Source organism: Phycodurus eques, chromosome 14 (assembly GCF_024500275.1).
Source record: "Phycodurus eques isolate BA_2022a chromosome 14, UOR_Pequ_1.1, whole genome shotgun sequence".
Lineage (NCBI taxonomy): Eukaryota > Metazoa > Chordata > Actinopteri > Syngnathiformes > Syngnathidae > Phycodurus > Phycodurus eques.
Window position 1 is genome coordinate 19,397,285 of NC_084538.1, and position 22,778 is coordinate 19,420,062.

Consider the following 22,778-nt stretch of genomic DNA (forward strand, 5'->3'; position numbering starts at 1 on the left):
TAATGATAAAAGGAAAAATTTTGCTTGAGAGAGTTAGTTTCAAACAGACATGTATTTGGTGTGATGATGATGTTTACCTTTTCCAAGTCAGTGAGCTTCTCCTGAAGATGCCTCTTCTCAGTCTCCATTTTGGAGAGAGCTCGTTTCTGCTGCTGCACCTCCTCCTCAAGGCCAGAGATACGCCCTACAAGATGGATATGGTGAGTAAATATTCCACACAACACACACTTTCAACTTAAACAAACTATAACCACGAAGGGTTTCAAATTTATTGAGTTTAGCAAGTCCAGCTAGTGTGTGGGTACTCTTGGTGCAATCAAATAATCATGACAAATAGCAGCAGTGGTGATCAAATGAGTGTTGTTTGTTTTGCTCGTCATATTTAACTGATAAATTGTCACGGACAACAATGCATATTGTGTAAGTGAGTACTGAAATGTAGAGAAACAATGTCTCTAAGTTCGAAGACTAACAGTTGAACATTGTGACTGGTAGAGAGGTGATAGACTTAAGTTATCTAGGCCATCTGAGGTCAGATTATATCCTTTTTAATCATTATGGAGCGTCCTTTGACACACTACCATAATCTCTGACAGTTCTAAGACTAGTTAGTAAATTTAGCAGCCTAAATGTATGATTCTGAGGTAAGTAGTACCAATATGGGATTCCAAAATAAAATTGTACCCCAATGAGGTATTTTATTATAAATATTTCAGTTGTTTCATGCCACACATTCAGCAAGTAAAAAAATGACTAAAATGACTTTTATTTTCATATGAAGACTTGCCTCTCATTTAAGTCCTAAAGGAGACAGCTTATTCAACTATGATGAGCTCCTGTACGTGCTGCTGAGCGTCTCAATGCATTGTATTGTCCATCATAGAGCACTGTTCCTCAAAGTCTTCACAACATCATAAAGGAAAACAAACCATGGTCCTATAGAGATCACAAAACCCTTTCCTGTCATCTGCAATTATGGTCATAACCGATCTGGGGAAAAGGCCTCCAATGTTAAAGCTCCAAATACTTACAACTTTACAAAAAGGGTTTTTCTCATGAATGTTTTTAGAGGCCTTGAAATGAAATTATCACAAACTTATATGGCTGTAAATGTTCACCAAAACACTAATGTGTGTGTGGTTAATGAAGATTTTATTTCATCGGTGCCTATTTTATCTGTCTATATGGTTGTAATGGCATAAAGCGTGTATCGAAAGTATTCAGACCCCCTTACTTTTTTTCACTCTTTGTTATATTACAGCCATTTTCAAAAATCATTAAAGTAAATTTTTTCCCTCATTAATGTACACACAGCACCCCATATTGACAGAAAAAAAAACGGAATTGTTGAATTTTTTGCAGATTTATTAATAAAGAAAAACTGAAATATCAGACAGCCATATGTATTAAGACCCTTTGCTCAGTATTTAGTAGAAGAACCCTTTTGAGCTAATACAGCCAGGAGTCTTTTTAGGAATGATGCAGTTTTTCACACCTGGATTTGGGGATCCTCTGTCATTTGTCCTTGCAGATCCTCTCCAGTTCTGTCAGGTTGGATGGTGAACATTGGTGGAAAGCCATTTTCAGTTCTCTCCAGAGATGCTCGATTTGGTTTAAGTCAGGGTTCTGGCTGGGCCATTCACGAACAGTCGAGGGGTTGTTCTCAAGCCACTCTTTTTTCATTTCAGCTGTGTGCTTAGGGTCATTGTCTTGTTGGAAGGTGAACCTTCGGCCCAGTCTGAGATCCTGAGCACTCTGGAGAAGGTTTTTTGTCAAGGATATCCCTGTACTTGGCCGCATTCATCTTTTCTTCAATGCCAACCAGTCTTCCTGTCCCTGCAGCTGAAAAACACCCGCACAGCATGATGCTGCCACCACCATGCTTCACATTTGGGACTGTATTGGAAAGGTGATGAGCAGTACCTGGTTTTCTCCACACACACCGCTCAGAATTAAGGCCAAAAAGTTATATCTTGGTCTCATAAGACCAGATAATCGTATTTTTTTTTTTACCATTTTGGAGTCCTTCAGGGCGGCATGGTGGACGACTGGTTAGAGCGTCAGCCTCACAGTTCTGAGGACCCGGGTTCAATCCCCGGCCCCGCCTGTGTGGAGTTTGCATGTTCTCCCCGTGCCTGCGTGGGGTTTCTCCGGGCACTCCGGTTTCCTCCCACATCCCAAAAACATGCATTAATTGGAGACTCTAAATTGCCCGTTGGCATGACTGTGAGTGCGAATGGTTGTTTGTTTTTATGTGCCCTGCGATTGGCTGGCAACCAGTTCAGGGTGTACCCCGCCTCCTGCCCGATGACAGCTGGGATAAGCTCCAGCACGCCCGCGACCCTAGTGAGGAGAAGCGGCTCAGAAAATGGATGGATGGAGTCCATCAGGTGTTGTTTTTTTTTAGCAAACTCCATGTGGGCTTTCATGTGTCTTGTACTGAGGAGAGGCTTCCGTCAGGCCACTCTGCCATAAAGCCCAGACAGGTGGAGGGCTGCAGTGATGGTTGACTTTCTAGAACATTCTCCCATCTCCCAACTGCATCTCTGGAGCTCAGCCACAGTGATCTTTGGGTTCTTCTTTACCTCTCTCACCAAGGCTCTTCTCCCTCGATGGCTTAGTTTGGACGGATGGCCAGCTCTAGGAAGGGTTCTGGTCGTCCCAAACGTCTTCCATTTAAGGATTATGGCGGCCACTGTGCTCTTAGGAAACTTAAGTGCAGCAGAATTTTTTTGTAACCTTGGCCAGGTCTGTGCCTTACCACAATTTTGGTCTGAATACTGATATTTCAGTTTTTCTCTTTTAATAACTGCAAACATTTCTGCAAGTTTGTATCCTGGTTAAATAAAAATTGCCAACCTTACAGGGATCACATAACCACACTTCAATTTACACAATGAGATAAAATTGATTCTAAGGTAGTTAAATTTTGTTTCTTTAGTCAGGTATCAGCGGTACAGAACAAATTTAATTTATCCCAACAAGTGTACAATTAACCTTTCTTGCACAAATTCATTCTCAAATGTTTAAGGTGATTTTTGAAGCTGTAAGTGTTGGTCGTTTAGAACTGTGGCGTCCAACTCCTGTGCTGAGTAAAGCATTAATCTTACGCACCCATCAAGTCACTGATGGTCTCTGAGCCCTGGCTGTGCTCCCTGCGTTCTGTCTCCAGGGCGGCCTGCAGGCTGATGCATTCCTTCTCGAGGCTTAACTTGCTGCGTTCCAGCAGACAGCATTTGTCCTGCAGCTCTCGCGTGTTCACCTCCAGCTGCTGCAGCTGTTTGCTGTTCTCTGTCTGGGTTTTACGAAGCCTCGTTGCAGACTCAGATTCAGCCCGCAGCAATATGTTGGCTTCTTCCAGCTGAGAGAGAATAATTTTGAAACAAAAAAACAAAACAAAAAAACTCTTCTTAAATCTAAAATTTTGACAGGAAAGCATAAAGCAATTTAGCAACTTCAGTGTGTAGAGAAGCCAAGCACTAGTAACTTTAATCTGTGGCTTGCAAAGCACGTAAACTGTTAGAGAACATCGCTACGCATACGTTTTGTTCATATTTAACTGAAAATGAAAATATAAATGAATAATATGTAAATATATTCAAGAAAAAAACTGACTGACCTGTTTCTGCAGATGAATGTTCTTTTCATTAGAAATGTGTGAATTCTGATTTCTTCTTTTTAGGTCATCTAGCTGATCACGAAGGTTGTTGACTGGAAAACAAGGTATAATAAAAGTGTAGGCCACTTTATCACATGACTCATTGTTTCTTCACCTTAACCAAGAACAAAAAGGTCCTGATAAAGTTTTAAAATTAAAGACAACTATATTCATTTTCAATTATTGCAATAATATGTTAATTGTGTTGATTTGAATGATTTTATTATTCATCACATTTATTCAATGACTGCCTTCAAAGAAGGATCCCAAAAATGTAATGGCATGAAGTCATATAGTTACTTTCTGTTGTCACCTTCATTTTCCAGACAGCGTTTCCTGTCAGCTTCGCTCTCAGCCTTGCGGTGGCTCTCCAGGCTCTTGTGCTGCAGAAGGGCCTTCTCCCTTTCCAGCTGCCTCATGCTTGACTCCAAATTCTTCCTGCTGGTCACCTAAAAGTAACCATTTGTGTTGCACTAAATGTAAATAGTGTTCGTTTCTCAGTCCTGTGATTTTATCACTATTTTAATGACAAATTATAATAAAAAGTCTTTAACACCCCACAGACATTTTATGTGGTTGTTACCATTTCAGAAGCACTCTCATTCAACTGAAACAAAACTAAAAACTACCAAAAAAACAATGAAAATTAATTCAGCGTGTAAAGCTCAACTATCCTAGAAGGAAAACTAGATTGTATCTCCAGCAAAATATTGCAATGTAAAATATTCAAGTCAAATCTGTCTGTACAGCAAGTTTCTCATCAGTTATTGTTCTACCTCATCTTCAAGTTCTTTCGAGACTTTGTCCAGACGACTAGTGGCAGCTCTGAAGTGATACAGATAAATAATTATAAGAAACTTTAGTCTCATCAATAAGTCAGGCTTTGTCAGCTTCAGCTCATGTACCTAAATTTGTGCTCCAGATCGTCTTTGGCTTGCTTCTCATTATTCAGCTGCACTTCCAAGTGATGAAGCTTCTTCTGCAGTGCTACAGACTGAAATAAATAAATAAATAAATAAACTTACAGTACAGTACAGTACACTATGTACAAACACCCAAATACAATATCATCTTTGTTCTTCAGCAAACACAGTACTAACAAAAGGGAGAGACATTCAACTTCATGTAACTTCAAGTCTGTGACACTCGTGAAAGGATTAGCCAATGTGAATCAATTTCAGCCGGCACGATGCACGACTGGTTAGCACATCTGTCTCACAGTTCTGGGGACCGGGGTTCAAATCCCGGCCCCGCCTGTGTGAAGTTTGCATGTTCTGCCCGTGCCTGTGTGGGTTTTCTCTGGGCACTCCGGTTTCCTCCCACATCCCAAAAACATGCATGGTAGGTTGATTGAAGACTCTGAATTGCCCGTAGGTGTGAATTGCCCTGCGATTGGCTGGCGACCGGTTCAGGGTGTACCCCGCCTCCCGCCCGAAGATAACTGGGAAAGGCTCCAGCAGCCCGTGACCCTAGTGAGGATAAGCGGTAAAAGAAAATGGATGGATGGATGAAACAATTTCACCTTCTGTTGTGTAAAGAGGCAGACTGTCCAAGCGCTGAATGATACCCTGATTCAGATCTGGGAGGAGATCCCAGAGGAGACGAGCTGTCATCGCAGCAGTAACAGGGCGTGTATACAGTCATTTGGAGGTCACACACACTACTGAGCTACATAATGAGTTGCCTTGAAATGTTTTTGCCTATAATCCATTGATCGTTCTTACATTATTTGGGTTTCGAATTTAAAAAAAACAACAACAACAAAAAAAACATTTTTAACTGAAATATTTCATTCATTGAGATCCGGGATACGTGAATTCTTATTTATTAACATTGGTTATAAGCCTTTTTTTAGCTCAGCAAGCTCACTGAAGTATGTCAAGACAATTAAACAGATTGTTGAACCACCTAATCCTTCATATTCCTTCAAAGTAGTAGTGGATTAGGAGTGCTTAATTCCATTTTAAATAAAGTCAATGGGGATTCCGTGAATTAGTTTTAGGCTCAACGGTTCAACTGAATTATTTTTAGAGACAAGAGCACAGAGGATAAGTGTACAAAAGAAGTGCTTTCAGTTGTGTTGCATTAGTAGGATGTTTGATAGCTGTCAATGTACTTTCATGTGGGCTTGTGTTAAGATTGGTCTCTATTGTTTATGTAATGCACGGGAGTTTTATTAGTGTGGTTAAGGAGGACAAACAAAAAAAATAATGAATGTATGTCGTGTGAATTCACTTGCCTCTCCCTTTGAATTATCATTAAGATATGAGGAGTTCTTCGAAGCATTTAGTAACCTAAATAAAGCAAAAATACGTAAATAGAAATCGATGATTACTGTAACTACAAGTAGATGACAAGTTAGCATTCCCAAAAACCTTAACTTCATGACTTACTGGTCTTCTTTGAAGTAGGTGAAGCCCACAAAGGGGAGCTGATTTCCAACAAAAGCCTTGGGTGTGGGGAACGTCTCTACATCACCTTTATCATCTTCAATCTCATCAAAGTTACTAGTGTCAATGTCACTGCTCAGCTCGGGGACCACAGGTGCAACGGCTAAGAAGAACAAAAATAAATAAGAATGTTTTGTACAAACCTGAGCGTTGATGTTCATTTAATTATCCGTAGTGATACTAACTCTCTCTGATTGTGTCAAAGGTCCACTGGTCGTTCCTGAAGAAAGGGTGTCGCTTGATGTCCTCCACACCATTCTGTCCCAATCGCACTTCCCTATAAAAGAAAAACAAATAATAATAATTAATAAAAAAAAAAAAAAAAAAAAAAAAAAGACCAAACAGAGTTTACCTTTGTTTACTGTTCCCATTTTGCTGTATTGTAAACAGTTAAGTAAAATCCTATTAAACTCAAATAAAAACCACATTTAACGTTAGTAGTGTAGAATTAAAGGTCAATTCAAAGTTGGGAATTGGAATACTGAATTACAGCTTTTTGTATATACAGTATAGGGTGGGCGACTGGTTAGAGCATCTGCCTCACAGTTCTGAGGACCGGGGTTCAATCCCGGCCCCGCCTATGTGGAGTTTGCATGTTCTCCCCGTGCCTGCGTGGGTTTTCTCCGGGCACTCCGGTTTCCTCCCACACCCCAAGAACATGCATGGTAGGTTAATTGACAACTCTAAATTGCCCGCAGGTGTGAATGTGAGTGCGGATGGTTGTTTGTATGTGTGTGCCCTGCGATTGGCTGGCAACCAGTTCTGGTTGTACCCCGCCTCCTGCCCGATGATAGCTGGGATATGCTCCAGCATGCCTGCGACCCTAGTGAGGAGAAGCGGCTCAGAAAATGGATGGATAGATGTATATTTTGGATGAGCGAATGTAGGAGTGGGTCTAAAGAGAGTGTGATACCAGCAAAAAGAGATTTATGGCGAGTTACACAATGTAACACCATGCCACAAATTGTCATCCATCTATTTTCCATGCATCTTAACCAATAAAGTGTTCAGGAGACATTGGAGCATGTCCAAGATGACAGGGCGAGAGGCTGGTTACACCCTGGTCGAACCTCATAATCATATATCAAGAAAGACAAACATCAACAATGATGGGCAATTTAGAGTCTTCAATTAACATACCTGTATTTTACATAATTTTTTTTGATTGTGGGAGGAAGTCGGAGCACCTGGACAGAAACCACACAAGCACAGGGAGATCACGCAAGCGCCACAAAGACGGCTGTTCAAGCATTTTCCACAATGCTTATCCTCACTAGGGTCGCGGGTGTGCTGGAGCCTATCCAGCTAACTCTGGGCGCGCGGCGGGGTACACCCTGAACTGGTCGCCAGCCAATCGCAGGGCACATATAAACAAACAACAATTCACACTCACAGTCATACCTACGAACAATTTAGAGTCTTCAATTAACTTACCATGCATGTTTTTGGGATGTTGGAGGAAACCAGAGTACCCGGTGAAAACCCACACAGGCACGGGGAGAACATGCAAACTCTACCCAGGCGATGTCGGATTTGAACTCAGGTCCTCAGAACTGTGAGGCAGACGTGCTAACCAGTCGTTCATATGCAACCCCAATTCCAATTAAGTTGGGCGTTGTGTTAAACATAAATAAAAACAGAATACAATGATTTTCAAATTATGTTCAACCTATATTTAATTGAATACACTACAAAGACAAGACATTTAATGTTCAAACTGATAAACTTTATTGTTTTTAGCAAATAATCATTAACTTTGAATTTTATGGCTGCAACACGTTCCAAAAAAGCTGGGACAGGTGGCAACAAAGACTGAGAAAGTTGAGGAATGCTCATCAAACACCTGTTTGGAATATCCCAGAGGTGAACAGGCTAATTGGGAACAGGTAGGTGCCATGATTGAGTATACAAGGAGCTTCCCTGAATGGCTCAGTCATTCACAAGCAAAGATGGGGCGAGGTTCACCTCTTTGTGAACATGTGCGTGAGAAAATAGTCGAAAAGGTTTAAGGACAATGTTCCTCAACATACAATTGCAAGAAATTTAGGGATTTCACCATCTACGGTCCATAATATTATCAAAGGGTTCAGAGAATCTGGAGAAATCGCTGCATGTAAACGGCAAAGCCGAAAACCAACATTGAATGCCCGTGACCTTCGATCCCTCAGGCGGCACTGCATCAAAAACCGACATCAATGTGTAAAGGATATCACCACATAGGCTCAGGAACACTTCAGAAAACCAATGTCAGTAAATACAGTTCGGCACTACATCCGTAAGTGCAACTTGAAACTCTACTATGCAAAGCAAAAGCCATTTATCAACAACACCCAGAAACGCCGCCGGCTTCTCTGGGCCTGAGCTCATCTAAGATAGACTGGTGCGAAGTGGAAAAGTGTTCTGTGACTCAATTTGAAATGAGTCCACATTTCAAATTGTTTTTGGAAATTGTGGACAAAGTTCAAAAGCCAGCATCTGTGATGGTATGGGGCTGTGTTAGTGCCAATGGCATGGGTAATTTACACATCTGTGAAGGCGCCATTAATGCTGAAAGGTAAATACAGGTTTTGGAGAAACATATGCTGCCATCCAAGCAACGTCTTTTTTATGGATGCCCCTGCTTATTTCAGCAAGACAATGCCAAACCACATTCTGCACATGGTACAACAGCATGGCAAATAAAGATGATTCTGATGTCAACCAAGCCATGATAATCTTAAAGTAGAGCAATCTTGTACTTCTTTACACAGTTGATGGATACAAGTGGCAGGGACACTTAAAGAATAAAATATTTGTGGACTGGTGGACTTATAATGCAAAAAGGAAGCATGATCCATTTTCATACCTGTCAGTCAAGAAGGCACAGATTATATTCTTTGCATCTTTGGAGATCTCTACGTCATCTGGAAAGTTGAGGGAGTTTTTATGGTCCATGATCTTACTATAGGTTCCCACCAGAGAATCAGCATAAAATGGCGTGTCACCTGAGTGCACAAAACGATTTAATGAGTTACTACTTATCATGAAAAAACACTTTGGCACACAAAGGGCAAAAAGCACTGACCAACAAGCATTTCAAAGATGAAGACGCCAACAGACCACCAGTCACATTCTCTCCCATAATAACCATCGCCTCCCTGGGATTTCAGCACTTCAGGAGAAATGTAGTCAGGGGTTCCAACTGCTGTGTCACAATGTACCATACCAGTCTGTGACACAAACCAAAATGTAAATATTCAACACATTCTTAGAAGGAGATTTTAAAATCATAATCTCAATTTAATTTCGTGTGATACAGCTCCCGTTAGTACCCAACATTATTCCTGCCAAGAAATACAACTGTAATCTATAGAATCAAACATTCCTGAGGTTAAAAAAAAATAATAATAATAGTAAAAATCTAAATTCAACTGACATTTACGGCTCCAAAGTTGTTCAAAACAGTCAAAGTGCTGTCATGCACATCACACAGGATGTTATCTTATTGCACAAGATCTCAGTTTAGCAAACCTAAAAGAATGTACGTTTGTCTTTTTCTTTGTTTTTTGGGTCAAAATTTATTCCAAAAGAACAAAAATGGTCAACAGTGGAAAAGAAGAAGACTACAGTATACACCGTAATTTTTGTGTGCAATGCACATTTTTTTTCCCCCCAAAAAATTGTCAAAAGTCAATAGTGTGCATTATACATAGGTATAGGGGGAAATGTGGGGGAGGGGGAAACTTTCACATTTTATAAATGTATGGCACCATCTACAGGTTATGAACAAGCTGTACACTTTCACTCCAATATGCCACAGCCACCGAGAGGTTATGAGAAAGGTGCACACTTTCATTCCAATATGCCACCACCACCTAGAGGTTATGAAAAAGGTGTAGCCTATACTTCCATTGCAATATGACAGGGGTACGTATGACTGCATATATGTACAGTTGTGCTCATAAGTTTACATACCCTGGCAGAATTTGTGTAATACTGTTCTCTTAAATACGACTGATGACAACAACCATCATTAATTTATTTATGGTTATGTTTTGTTTAATGGTAATGCTTTTCTGAAATGTTTGACAGTTTAATTTGAATCCCATTAAAATAAAATTAAATGTGTTCCGCCTGGCCCTTCATGTTTTCTTTGAAGAATTTTACCCATCTTACAAATTCTGCCTGGGGAATAATCAAACATGAGGACAAATGTGTGTTTTCGCATTTACTAAATAAATGTAGGGCTGTGAATTTCAAAATAAGAGTAAATAAAAAAAGTATTACGTGTTCAAATAAAGTGCTTAACATCAGAATAATTCTTAGAAAAAAATTAACAAAATACAGATAATACTTCATGTTTTCATCGTATGGGTAGAAGCAAAATCATGCATTGTAAAAATGCATTGTACATAGAAGGGTTTTCCAGAATTTTGAGGTCAACTTTGGGGGTGCGTATTATACAAGGGTGCACATTATACACAACAAATTACGGTACTGGAAGTTATGTGGGCAAAGAACTCAAGGCACGAGGACTCCAGTACTACCATTCAAGTGTACTAGCAAAGTAAGAGTGTTTTATTGATTTTGCTTTTTAGTTCCTGGTCCATTTTAAATCTTGGAGGTTCCAGTGTATTCTTTAAAAACATATCTTATCCTATCCATATTTTAAAGCTTTCCAAGTTTGAATGAAACTCACTGAGTCCATCTTCATGCATGTACCGAAGTCCGCAAGCTTCAGGTGTCCATGTCTGTCGAGCAGCATGTTGTCTGGTTTGACATCCCGGTGAATGAAGCCCATCGAGTGAATAGCATCCAGTGCCATCACCACCTCTGCGGTGTAAAACTTGGCCCATTTCTCTGGCACATCGTAGGTACTGGTGAGGTTAACCAGGTCACCTCCTGGCATGTACTCCATCACCATGTAGAGGTAGTGCTCATCTTGGAAGGCGCAGCACAACTGAGCAAGCAAACAAGACCAGCTCCTTTATAGATAATTTCACATCATACTGTATATCGTAAGAAAAATGGCTATAAAAGTACATCGGTTTGTTTGACCGATGGCTTAAATGTCATACCTGCACCACCCATGGACTGTTAGCAAAGGCCATGATGTCCCTTTCTTCCCAGAAGAAGGCAGAGTCTGACCGTTTGATCATCTCAAACTTGCTGAGAAGCTTCATGGCGTAGACCTTCTGAGAGGCTTTATGCCTGACCTGAATTATGACAGAACACAGTATGTATGTTTGGTGTTTATGCCTTGCCAAATGGTGCTTTATCAGACAGTATCAATTTGATAATTTATTGATATTTTTAAGTGACTGTTACTAAATCAGGTCACACATAACGTCAGGCATACTCACCAGTTGAACCTCACCAAAAGCTCCTCGGCCAATCACTTTAACTCTATCAAAGTCATCTGACTTCATCTGCAGGTCTCTGACCTGTTTTATGACATTCTCATCTGAGAATAAAAGGTCATTAATATTATTGATACTTGTCAAAGAAACAGGAAACTGTATAAACAACAACACCACTCCTCTGATACTTAAAATACTTACATCTATTTAAAAACGTTTCAATATTTTTGTTCTTGCGAAGTGCAGGGTAGTCCAAATCTAAGACCACCGCATTTAAGGAGTCCTAGGGGGAAAAAAACAAAACAAAAAACAGAGTTAAACAAACAGAAAGGGTCCGACACTTACCACCACTTACGTACAGACACTAGCCCGCTCGGGCCAGGACAAATTTCTAAGTCACAGAAAATGTTTGCCTGCGGTCAGTGTCAGTGTCGGTCTGAAATTCTTTTATCACCGAAACATCCCGTCCAAGGCAGAATGTTGTGATGACGCAACAGGAGAGACTGCAACCAGCTCCACCTGACTGGATAAACGCACACGAATTTGGCCTTTATAGCCTTTATAATGTTAATCCGATCTCCCTGAGCGTGCTTTAAACTGTTTGACACCCCAGTTACGATTTACTGTAAAACTAAGTGCACAACAAAAATAATTACCCTCATTTTATATTTAAACACAAGAGAAATAGCCAGATTAAGGCTAACAATCAATGCAAAACTCTATTGACAGGCTAGCTAATAATAGCATTTGGTCACAGGAGGAATTCACCTTCAAATAGCGAATATTCCGACAGAAACACCGTAGTAACACATACAGACACACAATATAACAATACTCATGGGCATATATTCCTCCGAATCTGTGAAAAACAAGTTTATTAACGTAATATCGCGACTTTCTTCTTCTACAGTAAATGTGTAGCTCCATCGCACCATCCTGGCCCTAAGAGGCCAAGGCGCACACAGCAGGAACAGCAGATACAGTCATTGACTGTATAAAAAGATACACACTTTCTGTGAAATAATATCAGACTAAACTTCTCCTGTTTTAGTCAATTAGGATTACCTAAATTATTCTATTTAATAAAGGCTAGAATAATGAAAGGATTTCTTTTAACAACTGTAATAGACAATACAGTCATGGCAAAAATCATTGGCACGTTTTTAGTCATGAATGTATATATTTTTCCTGTTTTTTTGTTTTTTTAAATTTCTATTATGTTAAGATATTTTAATTGTTACAAATTTATTTTCTGGTTCTTTTAAGTTGTATTTAAAGTTGAGTTTTGGTAGTTGAATAAATACAAAGTTTTGTAATCAATGATGTTTACTAATCATGATTTCACTATTAATCAAATTGATTGTGATTATTATTTTTTTCCATAATCACCCAGCCCTAGAGTATCATTTCCTCCCCCTTCACACTGCGCAGGCACGCAGGAACTGGGAAGCAAACCCGAACAAACATCTCAGATCATATAGCCAATAGCACTCACCATAAATTAATACATGTTGCATGTCAAGGAATAATTTAAAAAAAGGGCCCAACATTTACTAATAAATGATGAGAACAATAATTTTAAATCATTTTAAACTTTGCTGATGTTTTTGTCGTGTAATAAGCCAAACTGCATTTTGAGATTCTTGTCTGAACACTGGATGACTCAGTTTTCTATTAACAGCCGCCTACTACACCATCACTGGCATTCGTGCCGTGACAAATGATAAGATCGCTGTTTCTATTGTCATTTTGTTCAAAGTGTGTAATACATAATATGTCAATACAAGGCCTAGTCTTTTTGTGGTGAAGAGATGCTCATGGTCTTTATAAGGACAGCATCAGCTACTACACACGTATAGTGTCAATATCCAGAATAACAAGAGTGCTTCATATGCAGAGGGTACGGAAAGTATTCAGACCCCTTAAATTTTTCACTCTTTGTTATACTGCAGCCCTTTACTAAAATATTTTTTTCCCCTCATTAATGTACACACAGCACCCCATATTGACAGAAAATATTTATTGAAACACTAAAATATCACACAGCCATAAGTATTCAAACCCTTTTCTCAGTATTTAGTAGACGCACCCTTTTGAGCTAATACAGCCATGAGTCTTTTTTTCACACCTGGATTTGGGGATCCTCTGCCATTCCTCCTTGCAGATCCTCTCCAGTTCTGTCAGGTTGGATGGTGAACGTTGGTGGACAGCCATTTTAAGTGGTCTGCAGAGATGCTCGATTGGGTTTAAGTCAGGCTGAGCCATTCAAGAACAGTCACGGAGTTGTTCTGAAGCCACTCCTTCATTATTTTAGCTGTGTGCTTAGGGTCATTGTCTTGTTGGAAGGTGAACCTTTGGACCAGTCTGGAGTCCTGAGCACTCTGGAGAAGGTTTTTGTCCAGGATCTCCCTATACTTGCCCACATTCATCTTTCCTTCGATTGCAACCAGTCGTCCTGTCCCTGCAGCTGACAAACACCCCCATAGCATGATGCTGCCACCACCATGTTTCCCTGTTGGGACTGTATTGGACAGGTGATGAGCAGTGCCTGGTTTTCTCCACACATACCGCTTAGAATTAAGGCCAAAAAGTTCAATCTTGGTCGCATCAGACCAGAGAATCTTATTTCTCACCATCTTGGAGCCCGTCAGGTGTTTTTTTTTAGCAAACTCCATGCGGGCTTTCATGTGTTTTGCACTGAGGAGAGGCTTCCATCGGGCCACTCTGCGATAAAGCCCCGACTGGTGCAGGGCTGCAGTGATGATTGACTTTCTAAAACTTTCTCCCATCTCCCAACTGCATCTCTGGAGCTCAGCCACAGTGATCTTTGGGTTCTTCTTTACCCCTCTCAGCAAGGCTCTTCTCCCCCGATTGCTCAGTTTGGCCAGACGGCCAGCTCTAGAAAGGGTTCTGGTTCTCCCAAATGTCTTCTATTTAAGCATTATGGAGGCTACTGTGCTCTTAGGAACCTAAAGTCCAGCAGAAATTTTTTTGTAACCTTGGCCAGATCTGTGCCTTGCCACAATTCTGTCTCTGAGCTCTTCAGGGTGTTCCTTTGACCTCATGATTCTCATTTGCTCTAACATGCACTGTGAGCTGTAAGGTCTTATATTGACAGGTGTGTGGCTTTCCCAATCAAGTACACTTAGTTTAATCAAACACAGCTGGACTTCAATGAAGGTGTAGAAAGTGTAGAACCATCTCAAGGATGATCAGAAGAAATGGACAGCACCTGAGTTAAATATATGAGTGTCACTGCAAAGGGTCTGAATACTTATGGCTGTGTGATATTTTCGTATTTCGTTTTTAATAAATCTGGAAAATGTTCAACTACTAAATTTTTTCTGTCAATATGGGGTGCTGTGTGTACATTAATGAGGGAAAAAAATGAAAAATGATTTTAACAAAAGATGAATGCAATATAACAAAGAGTGAAAATTTCAAGGGGGTCTGAAAGAAATAATTAGATTTTTTAAATTCCGTACCCACTGTACGTTTGCAGACAACCGCAGGAGATAGAAATCACGATTATTATTATTTTTTTATAATAATATAATACACCCCCGGTATTCATGGTGGATAGGGACCGAGTCCTGCCACGAACAGCAAAAAAATGTGAGGAATTGATGCCCTCCCTAAAATGTTTATTATGGTCTACACTACATATAAAAGGTTTAGCTTTTGAGGTATAGAGACAAAGATAAATTATTTCAAAAACACCTTTCACCATGAATGTGATCTATATCCTGTACAGAATTGAATTGAAAATAATATTTTGGGGAGGGAACGTAAAAATAAACAAGTGAGACCATGTGGTGGTACAAGCGTGCAGTGTGCACATCCTCTTCTAACCAAGGGTGTGGCTGTGTTCAGAATTAACCAATAATAGTCAAACTGATGTTAAATGGGAGTTACCAGACACCTACCACCATTCAAAGTGCCTCTAATTAACCCCAAATTAAGTTCAGCTGTTCTAGTATTCTTTTCCTGACATTTTTGTAGTAAGTTGTGGTCTGCAGAGAGCTTTGACAGCAGCAGAGGGATCTCATTGTTCAGAAGCTATCAGTCAAGAGAAGGTTACAAAAGGAATTTCCGAGGTATTCACTATACCATGGGTGGAGACAGTCATCAAGTGGAGAAAATATGGCACAATCAAGAAGTGGACATCAATCCGAAATTGATGAAAACTCTAGACAAAAACTGGTCAGGGAGGCTGCCAAGCGGCGGACATCAACACTGAAGGAGGTGCTGGAATTTCTAGCAGGTAGTATTGTAATAAATATATACTGTACATTAATATACGTTTCGAAAATATTGTAACATAAATTTGGTGCTATATCGCCACACTTGTTTAGTGTCGTGTCCCCTCCCTTTCTCTGTAGTTTCTTTTATGCCTTTTTCAGTGTTTTATCTGCCTCTCCTCATGCTATTTCAAATGTTTCCCACTCGGGTGCCGTCAATCTGCGGCGAGCGAACACTCTTGTTTCACCAGCTCAACAGCACTTCCCCATTAAAGGACTAACCTCACACAAAGCTACTATTTAAGGGAAAAAAATACACATGCAAGGGGCGGAGAAGGGCACACAGGGATGAGGGGAGGGTTTGTGCACATAAAAATACATGCACCAGGATCTCCCAAAAAGCAATCCAGGAAATGATCCACCCCGCCCCATATTTGGCAGATAATTTCACTATGACATAAAGACGTCCCTGTGTGCAACTCATTTCCTCTGCGCCCGCATTTGGGTGCTACTTACGGTCAGAAATCCACACACACACAAAAAAAAGCACTGCATACCTACAATGGTACAGTTCTATGTTATACTTAGATGTTTGACAGAGTTAAAAGGTCAAAGCACAAAGATGCTATGGGGTCAGTTTAAATTCTTATTTGCACTTTTTATGTTATGTAATACATGCACATCACTTCCAGCAAGTTGTCAACTATAGTTTAGCATAAAATTTGGTTTTTATTACATGTATTGAGAACTCCCGAACATAATCGAAGCTCAAGAGACCCACTCTACCACTCTATACACCGCAAGGGCTACCGGAAGTGATAGTACAGTAAACTACAATTTTGGGGGGTAAAAAATGCACATTATACACGAGAAATTACGGTTCCATGAATTTCCTGCCATTAGTAATAATCACAGAAAATGCCAACAAGAGTCTAGAAGGAACAGCTATTCGTTAATATTGAATGGACAATTTGCACTTCAATAAATCAGATGTTTTCGGATCTGCTGTAGATAATAACTTCAGGTCTTCCTCTTTTAAAACATGGCACTCTTTCTCTTCAGGTTCTGTGCCACAGTTTGATACTATTTCATTAATCTCTTCCTGGTTAAATAAGAGTATCTATCCTGCTAAACTTAAATTGTGAATCTTATTTTCCCCGCAGACAAACGATTCTGGATGGTTGCCTGGCAACTACTGCAAAAGGCAGAGTAGCTAAGTGTATAGTGAGTGTTCCATTTCATATGCAGATACTCTAATATTCGCATTCGTATTGGCATTATTATTATTGGTAGTATTTGCCCCCTTCTCAAATTCCTTTTTTTTCTTGCATAGTTTCCACACTTTAAGATCATCAAACAAATGTAAATACCCACAAAGATAACCCAAGTAAACATAAAATGCCCTTTTTAAATGATGATTTTATTTATTAAGGGAAAAAAATAAAATAAAAAATAAAAAGTTGTTGCCCCCTAAACTTAACTAGTTGGGCCAACCTCAGCAGCAACTGAAATCAAGCGTTTTCTATGACTGGCAATGAGTCTTTCACATCTTTGTGGAGGTGGAGACATTTTGGCCCAGTCTTGCTTGCAGAATTGTTCTAATTTAGCAACACTGGTGGGTTTTCGAGCATGAATGGCCCTTTTAAGGTCATACCACAACATTTCAATTGGATTCAAGTCTGGACTTTGAGTTGCCCACTCCAAAACTATCATTTTGTTGTCACCCACCCCGCGCACCCACCACCCCAGAAGTTGAATTTCTGGTGTGTTTTGGATTGTTGTCCTGCTGCCGTGGTGAAGTGTTTCGACTTTTTTCACATGCTCTTTTCACACTTGTTAAACTTGTCAGCCTATTCTACAATTATCATGGGAGGCGACTTTAACCTTACGCTAAGTCCTCTAATAGATCGCTCAAATCTCAGAAATAGCAATCAGCCACAATGGCCCAATATATTAGAGCAGTATATGGATGACTTTGGTCTTGTTGACATTTGGAGGCTGAAAAACCGTACAAAAAGAGAATTCACATTTTTCTCATCGGTTCACCGCTCTCTCTCAAGAATCTTTTTTTTTTCTCTCAAACAATTTGGCAGCTCAAAGAATTATCTCCAAAATACATCCAATCATCATCAGCGAACATTCGCACCAATTTCTCTCAATCAAGAAATTCAAGTTAAGTCTGGGTCCCCAACCAACATGGTGCTTTAACACGTCCCTATTGAAGGACCCAGATTCTGATTCTTTCGTGAGGAAGGAATGGGACGAGTTTTTGAAATTCAACTACTCCCTAACCATATCCGCATCTCTGCTGTGGGAAACCGGGAAAGCTGTATTGAGAGGTCGAATCATATCATACTCGTAAGTATAAGAAAAAACAAGAACAAAAGAGAAAATGAAATTTAGGAAAAAATTAAACACCTCACAGAAGAATAGGCAATTAATCCGACAGATATGCCTCAAAACCAACTTCAAAAGGTAAAACATCAATTAGATGTTATCAGAAAGACAATAACAATTAAGATACACTAACTTTGAGTAGAATAATAAATCGGAAAAATTTCTTGAACCAATTTCAGCGTAAAAGTCATTACAGCAAGTCAAGATTCAAACAGCAACTGTACAGTCACCACTAGAAATAAATGAGATATTTTACAATTATTATAGCAGCTTATACCCATCTTCGAACAACCCAGACCAAAAAGAAATTGAAACTTTTATTAAGGACCCTCAATTAAACAGAGAAATTAAAGACAGTCTCGATGTTCCTTTAACCATCACAGAATTCCATAACGCATTAAAAAATATGCAATCGGGACGAGCACTTGGCCGGACGGAATCTCCGTTGAATTCATTAAACATTTCTGGCCAATACTAGCACCTCTATTTTTCAGAACAGTGAAGGACATAAACGATAAAGGTCAAATAAGTAGCCAAAGTAACTCAGCTTCAATTAAATTATTACTAAAATCAGGTAAAGAACCCACTCTCCTAGCTAATTATCGGCCCTTATCACTGATTAATGTAGATATCAAGATTATCTTGAAACCCCTCGCAGCGAGACTTGAAAAAGTACCGTATTTTCACGGCGTTATTTTCACGGTATACGGCCGTATTTTCACAGTATTTTTCAGGGCACCTTTTAATAAAAGCGCAGTCTCCGTTGCGGGGTCTATTTCTGTATTTAACACATACACAAGGCTCACCGTATTATTGGGCGCAGGCATGGTAAAACATACGCTATCTTAAAACATATGGTAGCATGCATGCACGCTAAAACAATGTTCTTTAAAAAGACAGCGGGAGCAAAACTTTACTGAAGTATTTAACAATGTACTCACGTTATTTTTTGATCAATCATCATCCACAAATCCATCAAAGTCCTTATGTTCTGTATCCGAAATGAACAACTGGGCATGTTCTCAATTAAACACCAGGTTCGAGTCAGTCTCGTTGCCGTGCGAAAGCTCGAACAACAGTGCAAGCAGACCACGTTAGCCCAGCATCCACAATCCATTCACAAATTGTGGCTGCCTCCTCGTCTTAGTAAAACTGCGTTCACTATCTGTCATCCACCGCTTCCACGCCGCTCGAAACTTCACTTTGAACGCCCTGTTTACACCGATGTCCAGCGGTTCGTCAAGCCTCCCGGAATGATGTCAAGCCCAGAGTTATTCTTTGCTTATTAATCCATTGCTCGAGTTGGTCTTCCAACTCGGGCCACCTCGCCTTGTTTACGCGTTTTGTTTTTCTTTTTTTCCCCGCAAAAACAAAGCTTCGTCTTCTTGACTTGGCGAAGCTCGTTTACCTGCTTCTTCCACTTGCGAACCATGGATTTGTTGATCTAGAATTCTCTTGGGGCTGCTCGGGGGTCCTTAGCCAAACAGATGTTGTTTTGCACAATGCACACCCCGGAAATGCTCCCAGTCAGTATAGCGGTAAAAAAAAATTTATAATAAAATTTTTAAAAAATAAATAAAAACCCCGGCACTATATCCCCACTGGGAGCGTGGCTTAGCGTCCTTCCCCTGTCCTCAGCCACGTCAGCTTTTCCTCTGCGTAAGCAGCGTGTCAGCAGGAAATGCTAAAAATTCGAGGCGGAGCACTCATCACACAACAACAGCTATAGATGTTGGAACTCAGTGCACACATCAGGCACGCCGCATTATAAGGCGCCCCGTCCATTTTGGAGAAAATGTAAGACTTTTAAGTGCATCTTATGGTCGTGAAAACACGGTACTCCCGTATATAATCCACTTTGACCAGACAGGTTTCATTAAAGGTAGAAGTTCCACAAATAATGTCAAGACATTTATATAAACATGTCATAGCATAAAAATCTAAATGCAATCATCATGTTGAGTGACGCAGAAAAAGCTTTCGATAAAGTTAACTGGGCTTTCCTGTTTGCATTACTTCGCAAGTTTGGCTTTGAAGACTCATTTATACATTGGATAGTAACATTATACAACTCACCACAAATAGGATTACATCACAAAGTTTGACTTTACAAAATAGGAACCAGACAAGGATGTCCACTCACACCAATGCTTTTTGCAATATTCCTTGAACCTCTTGCTACCAGTATACGTCAGAATGCTAATATTAAAAGGTATGTGCTCGCTAGTGACAGAACACAAAATCAATCTGTATGCTGATGACATTCTTCTTCATTTAAAAAATATAAGAATTTGATAAGGGGGCATATACATATTCATGGCACTGTATACTGTATTCTTTGGCAGAAGAACATATTAAATGTACATGTTCCAACTCTTTAAAGTTGACCGTCATAGGGCTTCATGGAACTCTTGGTTCATGCAGCCCATTAACTCATGAGGTGGATGGATAGGATGGATACGCAAAGTGGAACAAAACTCAAGTAGCAATCTCAGATAAACAATGAATGAATGTCACTGTTTTGATTGAATTCCAGCCGTTTTATAAATAGTTCTCAAGATAATTGGTGGGCCGAGCACAGTGAGGGGGACTGGGGTTGGCATGGCCCATAAACTCTCCAGAACAGATAACAGCAGGAATCCAGCAGAGGCTCTCAGTAGCACAGTAAATGTGCCCGCAGGGAATAGCAGGAATATGTATTACTTTGGATTTGAATGATTTCTGTCCCATGCTCCTGTGCCCAGTTCATTTTTGGCACCCAGGATTTATACAGTCAACGGAGGAATGTGCTGGAAAATATAGCAAGGGGAGGAACTTTGTGCCCATAAGATCCAACATTTAACTTAAACGACTCTTGATGATCTTAAGTGGAGGCATCACTCCAACTAACATTGTTAATGGTGGGTTTTTAAATGCCTTATACAGTAAAAGTTCGATCACAATCTTTTCCAGGACGCGGGTTGACCTCATCCCCCCCCCCCTCACATTTTCTTCAAAATAGAATGAATCAAATTCAGGGTCAATCTGTTGCATTATTAACTATTAAATTAATCACACTATTTTCGGTTTGTAACATATAAGCGAGTTGAGCATCCGGCAGCAACAAAATCTCACAAATTACACATAAGCCCAAACATGACAGAAATCAGCATGTCAGCCCAATTTTTCGGATGAAGGTGTGAACAAAATTGCGTGGAGTACAGTCACCCGCTGCGTCATGCAATTATTACGTCAGTCACCCACTGTGACACACCACACTTCACACAATGCACTGCGTAAAATGCCACAGAAGCAGAGAAGAATATGATGGAAGAAGTGACTTGTGGATAAAGCAGACAGAGCCGATGTTTTGTTTTGCTAACATGGTTGGCCTGAGAAAGTGCTCGAAAATGTTGCGCAATCCATTGTACACACTGCTAGACAATGTGATGCTTGCCAGCTTTGCAAAATTTCTTTTTGACTTGACAGAAACGAAAACATGTCGATTTAACTCTGTCTGCTGCCAGCAGCCAGACTGGAATTGCAAATGAAGAATGTGTTCTCAATTGCCTTACCTGGATAAAGAATGGTTAAATAAATATTGGCGTCACTGATGACGAGGAAGCGAGCTTAACTACGGGGTAAGTCACGACAGTTTATGTGTGCAGTTTGAGAGCAATACTAGATAGCGATTACATCTCCAAATAAGAGGCAAAACATTCTTGCTTTAAGCGGTTTATTTGACACTCCCAGTTGCAGTTTACTGTAAAACGGACACGTAAAACAAGAAGTAAAAAACAAAAAACAAAGGTCAACACCACTGTAGGCATTGATACTAAGCATGTCATGGTGCTAACTTAAAAATAAAAATTTTGCTCTCTCGATATATATATATATATATATATATATATATATAAATATTCTTACGAACTGGTATGATAACTATTAATGAAGAGAAGGGGAATTGTTGCACCTCTGCGTGCATCGCTCTTCAACATACAACGAATGTGCTTCACAACACTACGGGGGTTGAGGAGGTGGGGTGGCTACGACATTCGGGAAGGGAAACCTCATGTATCCACAACGTGTCACATTAAATCAACAGATTGATCAAACTAAAATAATGTGATTGTTAATAATGGCTGTATGTATTACAATATAAAATAAATTATTTTTACTTTAAGTCTGGCAGGAGTGTTATTGAGCAGTTTTTGTTCACTTTAATAAAAAACTAAAAAAAAATAACTGGCAGACAGAGATATAGCATACGTGTGTTTTGTGTGTTGGTCCATGTTCGATTGATGAGTACTAATGGAAGTAATCCATTATTACTCATAATGGATTACTTCAAGAACTGGTACATTCATGCAACAACCTTTTTGTACACTTTTATACAGCGGCAATTAGAAATAATGGATGGAATGGTAATTAAAATGTTTTTCTCATCCGATTCATTGAAAAAATCAAATCAACCAATTAATCGATGGGAAAAATTATTCGTTGCAGACCTAACAACAACAATAACATTGAGGCAGGATCGCTGGAGAGTGTAGACGTGTACGGCTTTGTGGCTGTTATTTTTTTAACAGCATTGGCTGAATAATGCTGAAAATAATAATAATAACGAATAACAGATGGAAGTAGGTGGCAACCTGATCAGCACGCAGCACTAACAAATCTGTAGAAGACATACAGCAACCTCACTGAGCCAAAC

The 22,778-nt window shown here is 39.8% G+C and overlaps 1 protein-coding gene across 5 annotated transcripts in view; it reads right to left on the reverse strand.

Moving 5' to 3' along the window:
• The window catches only part of rock2a (rho-associated, coiled-coil containing protein kinase 2a), a 50,314-nt gene that overhangs the window by 9,725 nt on the left and 17,811 nt on the right, over window positions 1-22,778 (reverse strand). For all 5 annotated transcript variants that reach the window (XM_061695897.1, XM_061695896.1, XM_061695895.1 and 2 more), the window contains 15 exons: window positions 11,649-11,730; window positions 11,451-11,551; window positions 11,166-11,303; window positions 10,787-11,047; window positions 9,173-9,317; window positions 8,954-9,092; window positions 6,294-6,385; window positions 6,052-6,211; window positions 5,898-5,952; window positions 4,564-4,652; window positions 4,435-4,483; window positions 3,972-4,107; window positions 3,620-3,711; window positions 3,115-3,361; window positions 78-184 (listed from right to left, as the gene is read on the reverse strand). In XM_061695897.1, coding sequence (XP_061551881.1) covers window positions 78-184; window positions 3,115-3,361; window positions 3,620-3,711; window positions 3,972-4,107; window positions 4,435-4,483; window positions 4,564-4,652; window positions 5,898-5,952; window positions 6,052-6,211; window positions 6,294-6,385; window positions 8,954-9,092; window positions 9,173-9,317; window positions 10,787-11,047; window positions 11,166-11,303; window positions 11,451-11,516 — 1,776 coding nt within the window. In that variant the 5' untranslated portion in view covers window positions 11,517-11,551; window positions 11,649-11,730. The remainder of the gene's footprint in view (window positions 1-77; window positions 185-3,114; window positions 3,362-3,619; window positions 3,712-3,971; window positions 4,108-4,434; window positions 4,484-4,563; window positions 4,653-5,897; window positions 5,953-6,051; window positions 6,212-6,293; window positions 6,386-8,953; window positions 9,093-9,172; window positions 9,318-10,786; window positions 11,048-11,165; window positions 11,304-11,450; window positions 11,552-11,648; window positions 11,731-22,778) is intronic.